Genomic DNA, 20,503 nt, shown 5'->3' on the forward strand with positions numbered 1-20,503 from the left:
ACACCCTTTGAGTCTCATGGCTTGGCTTGGTTTAGTGTCATATAGTATGGAAAAAGGAAGTACGATACATGGAATAAATTGAGTTGTGATAGTTCTGGATGAAAATTATTGGTTTATTTTTACATAGAAATTTTTAAAAATGAGTTATAGCTTCGAAGAATTTGAAAATTCACGAATAGCATTGCTGTCACTGACACATTTTAAAATATATGCACACCCAAGTGTTAATTTCCTGGACCTGTACCGAGTTGAGTAGTTAAAGTAACGTATTTTTCTTTATTTGTACTAGTTAAAAAGTTCCATTTAGCAGTAGCCAATACCCCAATTAACGTCAAATAAAATTACACTTTTTCTTAATCTGTTCAATTATCAGTATCACAAATAAGGATTTTAAGTAAAAATATACAGTCTGATTAAGTTTCCTGTGATTAAGTTGATCCGGAAGCTTTTGGCAATTGGCCAAATCTCCATTTACATAGTATTTTGAAATAGATATATAAGTTGCGTGCATGTTAATCAGTGTTCGGTTTAACGAAACACGTCATTGCGGTTGCTGGTGACTGTAATGAGCTGTACCTAGCTGAGGAATAAAATAACTGTATTTCTTCAAAGGCATCGTATTTAGCAGGTGAGCTTAGTCTATTATGAGTTTCAAGATTTTCTGCGCGGATGATGATGTTTATCTGTTTAGAAAAGAAGATCAAAAATAGATTTTCATTATGAAACGTATCATATTCTCTTCCAGGCTGATGAATTTGTGAAGGGGGAGAACGATCCTAGGCGCTCGAGTATCAACAAGGAGACAAGAGGAAAGAAAGATTCCCACGTACGTACAACACGAAAGTAACACTAGTCTTCTTTGCATGAAGAGGAGTGCCACGCTTGGTATGACGATAACGTATTAACCGCAGCGTTAGCAACCTTCACCGTCTTAAAACAACCTGTTTCTAAGAAGCACTTGTATGGTTGCATGCACCGAGTCTCTATGCGGTTACCGAAGATTTAGTGCTTCTTTGCATCTACCAACAACGCAAAACATGTAAAACACACTACAGGGAAACGTTAAAATACACTAGTTTTGTAAAAACGATAAATGCCAACACCTAGTTTACTGCCGTAAAGACTGGATTAACTAGTTCACAGGGATGTCGGGGCTTAACCAGAATATCACAGGCATTAACGGCAGCAATGCTTCTATGGCGGTCGAAGAAACAAATTATATTCAAAATGGTGTCGCTCGCGATCCAATTCTAGTCGTCAATCTGTTCCTGCTGTTCGTGGCTCTAATTCTTGGAACTATTGGCAATCTGTCCCTGGTAGTTGCTGTCGGGTGCAGGAGGGCGCTACAAACAGCTGTCAACGTCCCATTGGTCAACCTGGCCATTTCGGACCTGATCATCTGCCTTCTGAGCGTCCCAATCGCGTTTGTGATCATTCTAGAGAATTTCACGACGTACATCGTGCCGTTAGAAGTTTGCGTAATGCAAGGTTTTTTTCAATCAACGGGGGAGATTGTTCAGTTGTTGACAATAGCTGTCATCAGTTACGAAAGGTACCAGGCAGTTGCGAAACCCTTTGACAAAGAGCAAAGGCGTCTGAGAGTGATCGTGATGACAGTGGTGACTTGGACTCTTGGTCTATCAATAGGCATTATATGGGCTGTCCTTTTGCGCGATTCACCTCTGTTTGATATGTGTCTGAAGTACAACACGGAACTTTTACATATGGATGGCGTCTACAGCCTTTATATTCTATCACCATTAACCGTTGTAACAATTCTTATAGTGTCCGTGGCGTACTGCCGAATACTTTGCAAGGTAGAGGAGAAAAGGAAGATATTTAGAAAACCGTTTGGCGGTCAAAAAAACAAGGTTCACCCGATCAGAACTCTGTCAGAGGACGTTCCAAACGGGGAACAAGCCCGGTACATAGTAAGTCCCCGGAAAGACATGACTCAAACAACGGCAATTCTTAACTCGTCAGATTTACTGCCGTCAGGAACCCCTCAAGTGAGTCCTCCCGACCAACATACAGTGGAAACGCACAGACTGAGCACAATTCATTCAACGAGCACAATAACTAAAGAGACACCTGGGTTGAATATAAATGAAGAAAGTGTGCGTAGCACGCAGTGCGTTTCGAATGAAGCGACTGAAAGGCCATCTATTGGTAAGACAAGTGACAACACCTTGCAATTCCATGATTTTGGTTCAAAAAACAATTTGCAGGGAGTAAAGCAGGATTCGCCCAATGTCTTAAACGCTGCACGATGCGCGACTAAAAATCATAAAGAAGCGGCGTTTTTGATGCTAGATGGCGCGGATTGTTGTGTGCAATGCTCGGGGGTGAATGTTTCTGCGGGAAAAAGGAATCCAAACATTGTTTCACCGCAGAGAGTGAACAATTGGCATTTACCTCAAAGAGTACAAGAATACTCAGAGAGGAGTACAAACATAAGCAATCAAAATGACAAAGAAACTCGCGCGAATCTCCGATATTTATCTTACAGCACAATTCCAACAGCACTATCAGATGCCTGTCGAGCCTCCATTAGTGTAGTCAAAGACTTGTCTGTCAGTGATGCACCTGACAGCACAAACAAAGATCTCATTGAGAATGGGCAGCACCTTCGAGGCGACTCGGATCGTGACCAAGGATTCCAAGCCGTTCGTCATAGTTATCAGAGCGGCAAAAACACTGCAGAAAAAAGAGAAGACCAGAATGTGACTAACGAAATACAAGTGATTGACTTTGATGGCAACGTCACCACATCGCAAGCAGTTGCCGTGGGTGAGGCAAAGATATACGGCTCGGTCTGCGTGATGACTAACAAGAACCGGGTTCTTGGTAAGAGACGCCTGGAGACAAAACTTGCCAAGATGACGTCGGTTATTATCGTGACATTCTTTGTATTGTGGCTTCCGGTTCCCATAGCAACGGTCGTGCAGCGGACGTACTCTGGGCAGCAGGAAGGGGGAAGCTTTGTACTTGTTGATTCCTTGCAGCTGCTGATAGCTACAATAGCTATGTTGAGCGCTGCCGTTAACCCCATCGTCTACGCCCTCCTTAACAAGAAGTTCAGAGCTGAAATTGCTTGCATCCTGAAACGGCAATAAGACGCAATACGTACCTATTCGTCCGGGCAGTTGGTATTTAGTATAATTTTTGAAGTTGAGGATTAAATGAAAACGAACACTGCACCTTGCTTTGTAATGCACAACAGTTGCTCGTTGAGATGTCAACGGTACTCGGCTGTTAATCACAGGCAGGTTCCAATATTTGGTTCCTGTATTTCTGAGGATATTGACTTCACATTTAAGAATGATAAAACGTTTATTGTGGGTTTGACATGTCATCCTAGAACCTCTAGCACGACATTTAGTTTGATATTGTTTACACGTTAATCTTCGTTTCATTTGATCTACAATGGGGCTGTGGCTTTTAGATGCTCTTTCCAATTAGCATCCATAAATTGTGCTTTTTACACATCCATTCAAGGCCTTGCTCTTAATAACTTGATTACTTTTAATGATCTGTTCAAGTATAAGTAAATGGGTTATATTTTTCTATCCTGGAACCTCTAGCACGACATTTAGTTTGATATTGTTTACACGTTAATCTTCATTTCATTTGATCTACAATGGGGCTGTGGTTTTTAGATGCTCTTTCCAATTAGCATCCATAAATTGTGTTTTTTTTACACATCCGTTCAAGGCCTTGCTCTTAATAACTTGATTACTTTTAATGATCTGTTCAAGTATAAGTAAATGGGTTATATTTTTCTATCTGATTATCCAGATACATTTAGAGTTGTTATTAATAAATGATGTTGTTTTATCTGATCGCCTTGAATTATCGTTGAGTCATCCAGTTTTCAGACTTCATTAGAGAAGCACGTAAGATAAAAATCTACAGACCAGTGTTGATAAATCTGATCATGCTATATTATATCAGTAACGTCGTATCGTTTTTAATATTGACATCGAGCTTCATCTTGGCAGAATGAGATAATTAATAGAATTGAACTACAATACATCTTTGTTCCATATAGAAAACATAGAAACCTGATAGGCTCTTTCCCTCTCTCTCTCTCTCTCTCTCTCTCTCATTCTTTCTTTTCTCTCTCTCTTCACTCTCTCTTTCTCTCTCTCTTTCCCTCTCTTTCTATCTCTCTTTCTTTCTGTTTCTTTCTCTTTCTTTCTTTCTCTCTCTTCTCTCTCTCATTCTCTCTTCTCTCTCTCTCTCTTCTCTCTTTCTCTCACTTTCTTTATCTCACTTTCTCTTTCTTTCTCTCTTCTCTCACACAATTTCTCTCTTGCTGTCTCTCTTTCTCTCTCTCTTTCTCTTTTTCTCTCTCTCTTTTGTCTCTCTCTGTCGTTCGTCTCTCTCTATCTCTCTACCAGAAATGTTTGCTAGACACACACTAATTAAGAGTACAAGGCACATAGTTTCCGTATGCGTTAACCCCTCGGCCCCCCGTTCCCCGTCTAACAACGCTATCAATAAGGACCATTAGTAAGTCCCTGTGGGATCATACTCTTCACACAATCGATCATTAGTAGTGACAATTCATCCACACTTTTATGCCATCAAAACATTCACTGGGGCATTTTCACATATCTAAGACATACTCATTATTGAATATCAACCTTATATATACTGGTAGGTGCACTCGATTTTCAATCCCTTACGTATGTTCATGTACGGACTGATCTCTAATTTATTTATTTGGGGGTATTTCTACGATAATTTAAGTAAAAAAAGGTTGTTATGTAAAACGAGTTGCATATTAAAAAGGACACTTTGAATGATGGAGCATTGTCAGTCTGAACTCAAGAATGCAACAGATGCGACGTCCTCGAGCAGCGATCACAATCCTAAGCACAATGACGCTTTGGGCACAACCGGTGCTTCAATCGCAGTTGATCAGTCCAGAAATTCTTCTTCGACCATGAGCAATTTGAGATAGATTTTGTTCAGCTTTTTCATTATACAACCTGCATTTCAACAGCTCGAATTCATACATTTTCATTTTGCTCTCTGTGGTATATAACTGGGCCGCAGGGTCTACGGCTGTTTGCCTTCACTTGTCTCCCAGTATTCCAGAAGCTTTTTGTTTTTCATTCACTCTGAGATGCAGGTAATCTGCTTGCGCGTACAGAATATTACGGACCTTCCTTCAGCTGTTGCCCCACTCCTCTCCACAACCCTGCGCGTTTCTTTCAAGCTGTGGTCCTGTATTGTTGAAATCAAACTTAATTTCAGACTAGGGGAATCGTGTCAATAGAAAGACTAATTCTTATGACCCCGAGTTGCAGAGTTCACCTTTATATTATCAACACACATTTGCTGTTAACATTAACCTTCGTTATCCAGGGTGCGCACGTGCTGATATTCCCTTCTACCCTGCAAATGTTTTCCGTCATCTGATACTTTGAAGGTGGGTTGCTTGGATCAGCTGGCTATTAACATCGACTGCAAGATGATATGATTTTATCTCTTTTTTCTGAGGGTAAAATGCATAACAAATCCGTGTTGTCTGTATTAATAATACGCAAATTACTGCACAAGGTATGAAGAACCGTACGTGGGAGAGTAGGGAATTTTTTTAACAGACCAAAGTCCTTCGGCTGGTAACTTTTTGATCGTGGCCACCCTAGCATGCTTTTATGAGATGTTTTGTTCATAAATTCAAAAATTAAGCAATTGATTGTTATTAGGCCAAAGGCATTCGTTCTTTAAAATTTGTAAAACTGAAAAAATATTTGACTTTCGGCACTGGGGTTAAATTATCAAGAACACAATCAAAGTGCGTTCAAATGGTTACTTTGCACAAAGCGTATGCACACACGTACACTCACTCACTAACATGCAGGTACCAGTACATAAGCACGCATACAGTGAAGGTGCACACACACATACTTGTGCATGAAAACGCACTAAAGAAACAATCCAAATACATTATTTACACCTCGAGTTTCCCGGTATCGGTATATACAGCACACTCATCGACCACAACTTCACATTTGGGCCTTAGCTCTACAGAAGCACACGCACACACATTAAATCACACACGCACACGCACGCACACACACACACACGCACACACACACACACACACACACACACACACACGCACAAGATGCAATACCAAATCCAGATTTTTCCGATGCGTTAGCTGAAGTCCACTAAGTATAAACCATATAATTGATTCACATCAACACATGTCAGGTAAATAAATAAAAAAAAAAAACTTACATGCCATTTTTTTAATCAAAAGTAGCTGTCAATTTAAAGTGCCATTTTTTTTTTCAATTATGCACACCCAAACCCTTCTTAATATCACCAAGAAAGGTACATGTATATATTATTTCAAAATCGGAGAGTCATCACCCCTCTCTCAGAATGGGATCGTCTTCAGCTGGCATCCGTTGTTTAGCTTGATCTGAACATTTGCAGCTGGAATTTACTACCAGCGTCCGCGGCAGTTTAGGACGAGAGACACCGCCTAACCGTTGAGGTCAAGCACTTGGGTTATCCTTGCACGTTTACTTCTCTTTCGGCGAGTTTTACGTCCCACGCGAAAATGTCGGATAAGAAAGCTGACGAAGCCGCAAATGAGTCCTCCATCCCTTTGACAGTTGGTGGAGAAGAGACGAAACTGGAAGAGCCTCATCAAGATGTCAACATCGATCTGTTTGATAGAGATCCTAATCTGCTGAATGATAACTGCAAGGTAGGATTAATGTTTCGGTTTCTCTCTCCCTTTCTTTTCTCTCTTTCCCTCCGTAATTCTCTCTCTCTCTCTCTCTCTCTCTCTCTCCCCTCACACAAACGAACACACACACACACACACACACACACACACACACACAAACAACCACATGCATGCATCTATTTATATCAACTGATAATGTCAATCAAAAACGAACGCAAAATTTTTTGCTTTTCTAGTCCCTTAAAAACGCATGAAGCCTCCTATTTCCCCAGACTAGCATCATGGAAACATGAAGCCTTGCACAAAATGCTGATAACACGGAGGCAATTCTGAAGCAAAGCTAGTGCTACATGTAGTACCGCGGGATACCGGTCTTGTAAAATAACCAGATGCACATACAGCTCTGTGGACCAATAAAACCTGCAAATGGAGCCCACCACCAGCCACATATGGCCATTGGCTCCAAAACGGTTCCGAGGGGCGAGGCTATCTAGAGCTGGCAATTCAGTAGAACGGAAATTTAATTTACAGAGGATTCTGTCAGCTTGTGGACCATTCAGGGTGAAAATTATGCAATCTTTCTATGCTATGTGTTGGCGCTTGAGAGCTGTGTATCTTATCACTTAATGGTATGTCTAACTGTTCTTCAAACATTTATAAACACAGTGACCCAGTAATCTGATTTGGTAACAGAATATCAGTCTCACGCCCATCCGATATATAATGCACTCTCCGGCCATTACCACCTTATTATACCGTTCCTTGTTTCACATCCACTTACTAGTAATAGAGACAATGAAAATGCAAGGGATGAAATTATAGTCTTGTTTCTAGATTTTCTGTCTCTTTGGTTTAATCCTAGATCTCCAGGACTTCAGGTCAATTTTTTAGGTACCAGTACTTGACTTTCTTTCTTTTCGGTTTTCCTATTTGGGATTTTTCCAACAGTTCCTGTTCTCATAATAAGAAGATATGAAGCCGATTTCCAGGCACCTGAAAAAGCAATATCTTTAAAAAAATTAATCGGGACCTAGAAATCATTTCTGGAAAAACCTCTAAGAAATTGGAAAAAACAATACATCCCGGTTTATAATACGCAGTCCCCAGGAAAACTGTTTTTAAAACAGCCCGTTATCAGAGTCAATTCACTTGAGGTTCCGGGTAACAGTATACAGCTAACAACGTTTTCATGACCTTCTTCGTCTCCCGTTACTAACACAAATTGGTTAATGGAAAAGATCAATACAAACTGCTACTGAGTGACGGGCAGCGGAGCAGTTTCACTGTAGAACAGTAAAATGCCTTTGGAATTGAGACAAAGGGTAAAATATCCCCTTCGTGCCGCTATCTGAAACTGCTACCGTTTAGTTAAACTAAGAAATATAACTTAGCTCGTTTCCCATCGGTTTAAACCAAAAGCTCTACTGCATCGCTTTGATTCACTTTGGTCTTCGTTTCGCCGCCAGGTGAACTATGAGGTTTAAAAAGGTTTGTGTATGAGGGGGGGGGGGGTTTATAGGGTTTTACATGGGGATACATGTAGCAATCAAGCGCTCTGTACGTGGATCACTGGTTACCACTAAGAGTGTACATCAGTGTGGTTTTAAAGCGAAACTGAAATGTTTTACAATAGCCCTTTCCATTAGCATGAAATAAATACTCATACGAACAGTTCGACCAACAATTGATTCCTTTACCACATGCTATGAACCGTGAATTAAGTATGGAATATCACCGTCATCGCCAGCATCAATGTGAACCTCCCTGTAAACGGGTTGATTTGGTTATTATATGCTGCAAAGGCTGAGAGCGATGATTAAGGACTGACTGGTTGCCTCACTGCGGAAACGCCATTAGACACTTATCCAGGTTTGTTTTCCCAGGGACCGATTACACGAATATGCATATTTTATCCTGAGCTGGTTTTGTTGCTATAATCTTGCTTCCATTGGTTTTAGTCGCGTGCTGAAAACATGAAAACGAATACTCTTGTAAAACAATGCGGTCAGAGATTCAAAAGATTCGCATTATTTTAAAAACGGTTCATGTTTCAGGGTAATTTCAATATTATTGTAAGCCCGCCAATCTTTTTTTTCTATGAAGACGGGTTTTATAATGGAACGGTAGACATGAAAAACAATCACGTTGGAAAAATAAGAATGGGTTCCCACAGATTTAGATCGATCCATCTGGATCGAGCTAACTCCCTGGGGGTTCATGCTACATTGCTGTCAGCCGAGCGCGCACGGAAAGTTAATTACCCCCTTACAGCTTTTAGTAGGCGGGACAGACATTTAAGCTGGCTAAGCTGACAGCAATCTAGTGAGACTCCCCACGGGGATAGATCGATCTAAAAATCTGTGGGAATGCAGTCTAGACACCATGCAACAAGACGTCCCCGCTGGCCACATTGTTCGCAATCACCTCGAAACTGTTACAAACATGGAATAATCGATGTCTAACGTGCATCAAGCTAATGGAAGGCTTCTCCATGGGACTCCGTTGTTATGAATTAGGTAATGGGTTTTTGCGACATTATATCGCTGGATGAATCAGCTCTGGTTTTCCATGCTGCAGTGAATAATTTCTATACAAATAACTATAGAGTTACAATTGATGTAAAACCAATGTTAGTGTTGCAGATGTGGCCGATTGTTTAAAAAATGACGAGATATTAACCCTTTGGCGTTTTTAGGCGTATTCATTAAATAAATTGCTATCATTTTTGCTCATGTTTTACTTATTTATCTATTTATCAGGAGACAACAAATGAGCCCATCTTCGTCCTTTTTATAGCATTTGAAAAGCGGGCGTAAACCTTAGCCCCATTCACACGAGACACTTTCAATCGCGATTAGTGCCAAATCGCGATTCTATCGATGTAAAGCTTCTAGTGTGAACGCAGTAGAGACGTCAAATCGCGATTCAAATTAATCCTACTCGAGAGGTGGATTCTATCGATAGTGCCATTCACACCTACATGGTTAATCGAGATTAAGGGAATCGCGATTCTAACGCGCTTAGCTAAATTCACTTTTTTGCGTTCACACATGTAAAAACGAAATCGCGATTTACCTTGCTAGATCTGGTAATTGCAACTGCGCTCCCTAGGGGAGTCACGGTATATCCTGTTGATCATGCGCAGTAGCTGCCTTCAAGACCATGCTTTCGGTGTGTACGGTGTTATTTTCTGTTTAATACTCTCATCGGCCCAAATATTTAGTTATGCTGCCACTGAGTTTTCAGACCAGTACGTCCTCGTGGCCATTTTGCTGACTGCTAAGAAACTTGAAATTGCGTGAACAGTTTCTTTTCTTTCACTTTCCAGTCGGCGAATAGATGTATTTAGCTAATGTTTCAATTTATACCCGACATGAAATAAAATTTATTGTATTGTATTGTATTGTACTTAGGGCCTACGATATAAACTGTGCACGCGCCTAAGTCCTCAACTTCCGGTGTTAACATCGATCCCGTTCTCACTAGGAAATTTTATATCGCGATTTAAGTTTACATCGATAGAATCCACCTCTCGAGTAGGATTAATTTGAATCGCGATTTGGCGTCTCGACTGCGTTCACACTAGAAGCTTTACATCGATAGAATCGCGATTTGGCACTAATCGCGATTGAAAGTGTCTCGTGTGAATGGGGTTGATGTAAACTTAAATCGCGATATAAAATTTCCTAGTGAGAACGGGATCGATGTTAGCACCGGAAGTTGAGGACTTAAGAGGCGTGCACAGTTTCTATCGAAAGTACAATATAATACAATACAATAAATTTTATTTCATGTCGGGTATAAATTGAAACGAAACATTAGCTAAATACAGCTATTCGCCGACTGGAAAGTGAAAGAAAACAAACTGTCCACGCAATTTCAAGTTTCTACGCAGTCAGCAAAATGGCCAAGAGGACGTTCTGGTCTGAAAACTCAGTGGCAGCATTACTAAATATTTGGGCCGATGAAAGTATTAAATGGAATATAACGTACAAACCGAAAGCATGGTCTTGAAGGCAGCTACTGCGCATGATCAACAGGATATACCGTGACTCCCCTAGCGAGCGCAGTTGCAATTACCAGATCTAGCTAGGTAAATCGCGATTTCGTTTTTACATGTGTGAACGCAAAAAATACCCCATTCACACTACAGTTGCAAAAATGCGCATTTCTATAATCCGAATTTTTCGTTAGGAATCCGATTCGGTATTGCGTTCACACACGCTAAGCGAATCCGAATCCCACGTTGAAAATTTCAGGTTTAACTTCCTGTTTTGAACACTCGCGCATGCGCCGCACAGAAAATCTTAAAATACCAACAACAATTTGTGACGACAAATGCAACTCTAAAGACATTCCAGCATTCTTGAGAAGTATAAGATGGCAAAATAAGTTTGTTTCCTCATGTTGTAGTGAGTGGCGACCTCCAAATACGTTTGGTGCAATCGCTAAAGTAATAAACAAGCGTTCATAGATACCCGCACTTATCTGCACGCATGTGCAGTTAGATCTGTACAGGTGTCGATTCCGGTAAGTTATCCGGATCGCGCTTAGAAATCCACCTCGCTTGCAGGATTTTGAAAATGCGCATTACAAAAATCCTCTTGCGTTCACACTACTGCATTTATTCGAATTGTGACCTAATTCGCAATTTATCCGGATAACTGAGCGTAGTGTGAACGGGGTAAAAGTGAATTTAGCTAAGCGCGTTAGAATCGCGATTCCCTTAATCTCGATTAACCATGTAGGTGTGAATGGGGCTGTTACGCTGAGCACCCAGCACGGCATTCGAGCACGCAGAGTTTCAATCTCAGTGCTCTTCTGAAACTACTGGTGTTACAAGGCAGGTCACCTTCCACTTGACCTAAACTGTTAAACACGTGTTAAACACATTACGCACTCTTGGTACCTGTTCATCATCTAAGGAATTCCTGTTTGGTAAACACAAGGTGAAGAGATATAATTTACATTTGACTTCTGTTAACCCGATAAGCAGCATTTGTTTTAATGGGGATGAATATTTTCTACCTGGAGTATTTTCATTTTACAATGGTGGGGGTGGGAGGTCGGCTGTTTCTCTGAAACTATCTGCTCGATGTTTCTTAAAACATCTAAAATATCTAAATTCAGAGAGATTCACAATCTCGTTAACGAATTTTCAAGAGGAGGCGTTCTACGCTGTTGCTGTGATTGCACTCAGCGAGAGTCCTCGTGGAGTCGGATCACACGAGCTAAGTCGACATAACATATTCTGAACAGACTGCCCCAAATACACCATCACCATGAAATTGAAGGTGGTGTAAAGGTGGGTCCAAAAGATAAGACCAAAATAGGTCAGAACACGTAACATATCGGCTTGACCTTTATCTGAGAGCGTTCCCTGGATTTACTTAAAACGAGGTAGGGGCGGTGATTGATGTCATATTTACAAAATATGGAGTACTTGTTCACCGGCATCTCCTGGGCTCACTCTTTACGGATAATCCGCTTATTGTGGCAGTGCGTTTTGAATTAAATCGACCGCGGAAAATTCCATTTCTGAAACTGTGTTTAGATAGCCATATGTCTTGAAACCGAATTTACTTGATGAAATTTCAATGAAAATATAACTTATCAAATCAAGCCATTTCCCGGACCAGAAATAAGTATACTGTATATAAATTTAGATCTCTTCCTTCATAAGTTTGCAAAAATGGACATCGTTCGATATCCCTGGCTTCAGCCTTTAGTCAAAATCCCTGGGCAAAGATATGTGTTATTTCACATATATAGATTTTTTCCGGTCAAATGAAATAGTTTCTGTTCTGCCACACTGTGGAAGCCATACAGAATTGACGATCATTCCCAGACGTCACCACAGACAGATAAAACCTGATAAAGAACGACATAAAATCGACTTAATTTCAAACGCAAAAACCCTTTACAGAAACGGAGTATGTAGTTAGAGATGAATCCCTTGGCTTATGGTTATCTTCGCGCATTTCTGTGTTATAAAAGGCCTAAATAAAGGACCACGTTGCATTAGCCAAGACGCAATTCATGTGGCTTTTTTTCAAGCACGCAAGAACCGCTGATGTGCAGAGTGAATTTCAATTTAAACAAAGGCGTATTGTGGACTGCACTTACTGCTGCAGTCACTGATGTGTTATTGCTATGTTGATCGAGATGTTATAAATATTTCCCTGGGCAGGATGTTACATTTTGAGACAATTTACTGCTCTTCAATTTATATTCTTGTGAACCACCGTGGATTTGATAATGTTGATTTTTTGTTTATTGTGGGAAAAGAAACCAAAACTGGCGAGTTAGTTAAATGAATGAATATGAATATCTGCATATTTAAGTGTTTTTTTATTCCTGGCAACTCAATAGGTAGACTGATTTCTGTATTTATATCATAAACCAAGGCGCCCGACAGCCGTCACATTTTATAAATAAGAAAAAAAAAACGTTGAAATATGATAATTCAATAGGGTAGATACAACGATTTCTAACGTGCGACCAAAGACCACGGAATTAATATGAGTGCATGACAATACCTACTATCCGACCTATGCTGATTCATTTTCTGAGAGAAGAGACGAGAAAGCAATGGGGGTTTCGGAGGGGGGGTCGGAAGAATCCCTTTTGGGGGGTAAATGTCTCCCCTGGGTAAATTTTTATCTAGGTATACGAATGTTTCATGATAAAAAGTCCACTTTCTCAGAAAAAGAGCTCCCTTTTGGAAATTGCTGGTTACAGGCCTGGGTGTACTACATGTATACTAGCTCTGTAGATAGATTGATAAATAAATCGAAAATATATTGACGGTAGACGATCATCTTCTATATACCCATAGATTTAGACTAAGGTGAAAACATGACTGTTCAGTGCATTATCATAAGTATGATAATGCATTCTCGCCTCGGTGAAAATATCACGGTGTCATATGTGAATGAGCCCTATCCGAGATGAGATTCAACTTTTTGCCTAGTGATGGTTGCATAATTATTTCACCTTGACTTAATTCAGTGCGAAAACGGCATATTATTTTATCGATTATTTTGCTCAGGCTTCTCCTGTCTCCTGACGATGATGGATAGACATGGGATAAAGCATATGCTTAAAACCTTTTATTTTCCAAAATCGATGGGTTTGTCACACGCACACTGGAAAACGTTGTAAAAAGCGTCACGCCTGTCTGTGCGTCTGTCTGTCTTTCAATCTTGACATGTCTAAAGAACAAAGGAAGGGGACCTGAAAGGAGTAACGACATGTCAACATTCGAAATTATAACTTAGATTTTACTTCAATTAAAACAAAAAAAAAAAAAACAACTCTTCCGTGACCAGAAATATGAAAATAAAATCAAATTATCAATCGTCTCTTACCATCCCTTCCAATTATATTTTGACGATCGGTGTTATTATGCGCCACAATTAGAAACATATACATATAAAATGTGTAATGGTTACCAAAAATGGAACACGTGTGAACTTACGAGGTGATTTAACGTTGTATTAATTTACAATTTCAGGTTCGTTTTGAGGACATTATTGCAGAACCGGACGACTCAGTATACAGCTTTGACAAGGTCTGGATCCTGAGCCACAAGGTAGGATATTGTGTATGCTAGTCAGTGAGAATGTATTATTTGGAAGAAACTCTGTATTTTCTGTAATTTCTGCACTACATACCTGTACTAGTCTACGTTGCAATTACAAATAAATAATAATTAAAAAGCAAATTATAATAAGAAATAGAATATCACAATAAAGAAAGGAGGGAATAACAGGTCGGTTGGATTATGTTTTCCTGTTCGTACCCTGAATTTCAAAAGTTCAGAAGAGACTGGACACTCACCTCTCTACCACTGAGGAGTCTGGAAACGCACCTCTATATAGGCGGGACATTAATGACAATATTTGGGCGAGTTCCATTGCCGTCTAAAACACAGGATGCCTGTTTGAGATTCAACAAATGTATTTTTATTATAAGAGATCCTTGAATTGACTACAAGATCTGTGTTACATACATGTATAAATATGTGGTTTGTGCAATGTGTGCGTACCTGCTGTTCAATTTATAGTTTTAGCACTATGAGAAAACTATTACACAGCATGCGATGCATATTTCGCATTCACTTAGAAATTCCTGAAGTAGCTGCATCGACATATATCGCTATGGTTGTAGTCCCACACTTTCCATTAGATATCACACTCAGAGCTACTGAGACCCACACGAAAATCACGGCTTTAGGGCATAATACATTAACATTTCACTTTTCCATTAATCGTGAAGCGTGAATCGTGATCCTGTATTTCCATTACGAAAGTGACACAAAAACTAGAGCTAGTTTATCCTGGTACATCTTAATTTTACCAACGGTCTTGGATACTGTGTAGCTTGTGATTGGTCATTGGGTAAAAATTTGAAATTTCCAGGAAAAAATACGATTGTGTTGTATAAAGTCATAATTACGCTCATGGCTGGCCTGAAAACATTTTCCAGGTGCACTTGAATGCTCTAGTAAGGCCACAACCGCATGCTGCTACACATCATCGTAATCATGTTCGCCTGAGTTACACATTCCGTTATAAGGAAAATGAAAACAATGCCGGCACGCAGTGCAGAATCCATGCGTTTGTTCCGCACATTGCGTTTCACGAAGGCCAAGTCTTTTTATACATACGAGACTATTTATAAAACATAAAGAAATGCCTTTGTTTTCCATCATGTTTATAGAACTAGTTTTTTGTGGTCAATTTTTAAAGGTATATAAGGTATCATTATAGAAGACAGCTGGAAGAAAAGGTCACGACTTACTGGACATTGCCACTTAGCACTGACAAGCGTGAACTTCACGCTTATTTGGGCCCTATCTGAATTGATCACGAGTTTATATATCAAAATCTTCAGCTGCGTTGGGCCGTCCAGTCTGTGCTACAGTAAGCCAAGCAAGTCAATTCCATGTTTTCCAATAGCCATCTCTGTTGCAATTAATGCCGCTTAACATGCAGCGGCACCTGTGAACGCATCAAAAGCGACCTAATGAGACTTGATGCAAACGAGGCTTAAAAGGTCTGTAATCAGAGCGACTAAATGCACTGCCCACGCTCCACGCTTCTGATGCTGTGAGCGTATTTCCTATTCCTTTATAGGAATATCACAAGACAATCATAACTGGTAAATTGCAAATGCAAATTTTGTAATAGACTCACTTCTACAGTAGCCTGCTAGGGTACCCCCTGTGGTTAGAAAGTACTTGCTGTCATCGTCCACTCGAAATGAAGCTACACAGGCCTGGATATATGTATCACAGTGCCCATAACACTGACTAGGGACCACACGGGTTCACAGTTTATACACCCCATTTAGAGCTGGGTCAGTGTTTATGCCCGGTACCGTAGGTTCCGTTTTTCTACAAAAAGCACAAATGGTCTAATTTCTACGTCGTCCTAGACCATCAGGCACGAAACCCTATCAGGGTATTACAGTACTTTCTTGATACAACAGAACCGAAGCTATTCCCCATCTGAACACGTGTTTTCAAGAGAACTAAAATAGTTTGTAAATTAACGTAGTTTCAGTCTTAAGATGGGTATTTGTAGTGAGCCCTGGGTGCAGTGTCCTTTATCCAAAATTTAAAAAGAAGAGCCCAGGAACAGGAGAGACCTTACGTAATTTTTGTCACCAAGGAATTGCTCTCGCTCATTAGTACGTGGTCGGTAATACAAAATATTATTAGAATCTTTTCCTAAGATACCAGAAGTGTTTTGTACCTATGCGGCATATCAAATCAGTCATGTTATCAAGGCTCTTTGGTGAATTGAGGTTCGAAACGTCATGTCCCAACGGTAGACTACACGTTTTGTCTCTTTAGGTATGGTTTTACTTTTGATCAGCATTACAAAGATACAATGAAAAACTCTACATGTAGATGCAAAGTCTGTCTAGCAGATTTGAAGGATTGTTATTCCTCCCTTTATATTCCAAAGAAAAGTAAGTAAAATGTGCATTTTCTCAGTTTCACCAGATTTGAGCCACAGAACTGATATTTTGTCAGAATATAACATCCTTTTAAGCCCAGTTGTATAGCAAAGGTTCCAATCCTCCTTAGCTTTACAGTAAGTTATTGCATTGGGCGTTAATTCCGGTAGAAGCGCACAATTCCAGCGAGCATAGACTTTGTCACCATTTATTGATGAGATTGCAACGGTTACTTGGTCCAAAGTCGTTATTTCTAAGAGTAATAAAACTGTCATAGTGATGTAGTATGTATGTCTAAAACATATTTGTACAAGACCCTGAACGATCTATTAAAAAAGAAAACATGTCGGAAATGCTGGGATATGTCATATGAAACGTGTGAAGCCAAGTCTGTCAGTAAAACATAATTCATCTAATTGTTTGAAAATACGTGAACGGGCCTATAAAATTTGCAAACACTTTGATAATGAATGTTCTTTTTGTCTTTCTTGCAATTATTCCTTAATTTCTAAGGCGAGTTCGGTTAAACTCGATAACACTTCTTTGCTTTCTTGCCTCTTGAAATTAAGTGGATTGAATCACAAGACGTAGCTCGCAGAATACATGCAGTTATCACGTACAGCACCACAGGCTTATGTATATGTACATATATATATATATATATATATATATATATGTAGATGGAATATATGAATATAAGTTAGATTAAACTATAAGCTTTGTTTTCCTTTGTAGATAAGAGAAAATGGCTCCTTGACATTATTAGTACGCAAACCGCCCCTTCAGATTTTAACAAAACGTTGCATTCACTCACTCACAAAAAACATTCGCGTGTGCGCTTTAGAATGAATCGAATTCTATCTATCAATGTCAAATAACCCATTACAAAATTCAGAAAAAAACTACTAATATGCACAATCGCTTGGATGATTACACGTCTATATATGTGTGTGTGGCTATTTGGCCAAGCAGACCAAAGTAGATATGTTAGACTGGAATACATTTGAACATCGCCATATCGCAAATACAAATCTATTATCCCCCAGGATGACATGAATATGGATTTTAAGATTAGATTGCTTCAGAGAGCTTTGTGTCGGTGGATGCGTTTCGGCATTAAAAGAAGATATAACAGATATTTGCACACGTTGCAGCAGAAATTAGACGTGTGGGCTAGCATTTGTGTTTGTGGAAATACCTTTTTCAGAATATTTACGGAATGGGAAATTCATAGGCTGTAAATCAATTGTGGTGCTAGCACTGGGATACGGGGAGTGCACCAACCGTGTCCGAAGTGCCGCACGCCCCTGGCATGGTATAATAATATAACATTGAAATAATATACCCAACCACGCCCATTGATTTTCTCCTTTCTCAAATGGCAAATTCATCGCATACATAGGGTTAGTTTTGATTAAACTAATAACCGTGGATTATATATTTAAACCTGAGTTTTAAAAATGGCAATATGTAGCTTTTTATAATGACTAAAACATATTTAAACAAGCATGCAAACGCCACATCACATTGGTTGCTGTTCATCAAAATCACTTTTGTTCAAGAAGTTTCCCTTAATTCTTCTCCAGGTTTTCCATGGGGCAAAGCTCTGGTGTTACCGCATCTTCTCCCTGGTGCTCGGTCTCCCATTGGCCTGCTGCTGGGGTGTCTACTTCGCCTGCCTGTCTTTCTGTAACATTTGGTGCTGGATTCCCGCGCTGAAGGCGTACGACATTGAGATGGGCTGCGTGCGCAGAGCCTGGTCAACATACCTTGGGGCCATCGTGGCACCGTGTTTTGAAGCCGTTGGCAAGATATTGTCTGGTATTAGAGTCACACACATCAACCAGAATTGATAGGGGCGTGCAATCAAATACTAGTACTCCTCTGGGATGATTTCATTAATTTTGTAGAAACGGTGTCTAGAAGCCACGTTGTATAACACATATTCTGCAGTGACAGTTGGCATTGAAAGCTCCAAGACAAATTTCTCTAGATACATGCAGGGAATTATGTTAGTTTGATTGTGACATAAAACGTGTATGTCTTTGAGAGCGGTATTTTAGAAAATGTATCTTACAGATATCTCATAAAATAAATGATAGTATATTTTGGCTCTAATAATGATATTTTCAGTCAATTCATTTTCAGTCAATACAACGATTGCTTATTTTATCATCACGTGTCACATGAAGATTAAGCGTCATTATTATCCAGATCGGGGCTCATGGCAATCATGTTGTTCTGCTTCCGTAAAGACGTCAGCTTTATGTAATCAAAAGTTGTAAACCAAAGAGGTAAGACAGGCTCATACGTGTGTTGCAAATATCTCATGTATCTGGAAATACTACAACATATATGGATTTTGTACAGTTTTCACCTTTAAGCATATTTCATTATTTCTGATACTTTCGGTTTGTAATGGGTATACAGCGCAGTTGCGAGATATATAGAACCTTTCTAAATTTTATTCCACATATAATTATTCTACTATAATTCATACTGTAACTATGAATGCAACACGAGGTATATTTTGAAAGTGCGTATATTTTTTATTATTTCTATACATATACATGTATGTAACCAAAAGCATACATATATTGAATTTTGTATTTTAGTATAGAACCTAGATTTTAGTCTGAGTTAGATAAACATTTATCTGTAATTCTGTATTATTTTATTATTGGGAATATTTCAAATAAACTCATACTCTTTACTGATGTTTGTAATAAGTTGTTGGGGGGGGGGGGGGCACATCTAGTGGAGCTGTGGTTTATTTGGAACGCTTTTCAAGTGTTCGGATTCCATTTCAAACACGTTCACAATTGGTGCAATTATTAATTCTCCAAATTAATATAAGGACTACCCTTGAGTAATTTACACCCGAACCATCTGGAGCTTCTCTCAATGCAGCACGAGACATCAGTAGAAAAACCACTGTTAGATCCAGTGCTGTACTATAAAACCTCTCGTGGGATAGAATCGCAATTAACTAATAGCGTATTCTCTTACTTTCTCATCATCAGCGGTGTGATTCCGAATGGAGATAATTCAAGACAGCTATATAATCCAATTGTTTCTATATGCATTTATGTTGCGTCTTGCTAAACGCAACTTGGTTATGTTTGCACATTCATCAGTTATTTCTGAGGATTATTTACAGAGACTGATCAAAGTGATTTTCTTTCAATAGTTCGACCAAGCGTAAGTGCTCGGTATGAATGCCATTATACGGATAAATATACCAACAGCATCGTGTGAAACCCCGATGGTCCGTTTGGTAAACAAAATCTCGACAAACGAGTCGACGGGGGACTTGAAGGCAGCACCATTTGTTGGTGCAAGTGGTGGCGTGACTCTCTACGTTCCAGTGAGGAAATCTTAGGTACATGTATTATATATATGCCATTGCATGTATGTGAATCTACATTTTACCAAAAGGGGTCACTGGTGTAGGCAGAGGGTGTCGGGCGTATAATCTATGAAATAATTTTGTATTGATTCTATCCCTAGACATGCATGCTGCTTGTCGCCTAATATCACCAGGTCAAGCTTGGTGGATGCAAATGATCCCTTTTTTCACTGAGGTGAATCTATTATAGAAGGGAAAGACTGACAATTCGCTGAAGGATATAGTCTCAAAAATGCTAGTGGAGTGAAGTATAATGTCAATGCTATTAATGTTGTTTTGCTTTTTGGGGGGATAAACCATTTATGTATTTTCTGTTGCTTTTCAATATACATCCAAAATATTGTGTTGTATTCGCCGTTTTTTCATAAAGAGAACTTTGCCTATCAGAAAGGTAGAAATTAATATAT

The 20,503-nt window shown here is 39.5% G+C and overlaps 2 protein-coding genes across 2 annotated transcripts; both read left to right on the forward strand.

Annotated features, from left to right (window-relative positions):
* Window positions 1–1,053: 1,053 nt before the first annotated feature.
* Window positions 1,054–3,843, forward strand: LOC106161743 (uncharacterized). Its single transcript, XM_013538768.2, has one exon. The coding sequence runs from the start codon at window positions 1,146–1,148 to the stop codon at window positions 3,114–3,116; it is 1,971 nt and encodes a 656-aa protein (XP_013394222.2). The 5' UTR covers window positions 1,054–1,145; the 3' UTR covers window positions 3,117–3,843.
* Window positions 3,844–6,426: 2,583 nt separating this feature from the next.
* On the forward strand, window positions 6,427–19,400 carry LOC106160813 (caveolin-3-like). Its single transcript, XM_013537574.3, has 3 exons — window positions 6,427–6,736; window positions 14,235–14,312; window positions 18,274–19,400. The coding sequence occupies exons 1-3, from the start codon at window positions 6,587–6,589 to the stop codon at window positions 18,538–18,540; spliced, it is 495 nt and encodes a 164-aa protein (XP_013393028.1). The 5' UTR covers window positions 6,427–6,586; the 3' UTR covers window positions 18,541–19,400.
* The last annotated feature ends 1,103 nt before the right edge of the window (window positions 19,401–20,503 follow it).

Source organism: Lingula anatina, chromosome 6, assembly GCF_051362555.1.
Source record: "Lingula anatina isolate TDL-2025a chromosome 6, LinAna3.0, whole genome shotgun sequence".
In the NCBI taxonomy this organism is placed as follows: domain Eukaryota; kingdom Metazoa; phylum Brachiopoda; class Lingulata; order Lingulida; family Lingulidae; genus Lingula; species Lingula anatina.

Excerpts from the sequence above, each read along its gene's own strand:
- LOC106161743 (XM_013538768.2), top strand. The coding sequence starts at position 1,146 with ATGTCGGGGCTTAACCAGAATATCACAGGCATTAACGGCAGCAATGCT.
- LOC106160813 (XM_013537574.3), top strand. The coding sequence starts at position 6,587 with ATGTCGGATAAGAAAGCTGACGAAGCCGCAAATGAGTCCTCCATCCCT. Across the intron at positions 6,737-14,234 it reads TGCTGAATGATAACTGCAAG|GTTCGTTTTGAGGACATTAT; the intron begins GTAGGATTAATG and ends TTACAATTTCAG. Across the intron at positions 14,313-18,273 it reads TCTGGATCCTGAGCCACAAG|GTTTTCCATGGGGCAAAGCT; the intron begins GTAGGATATTGT and ends ATTCTTCTCCAG.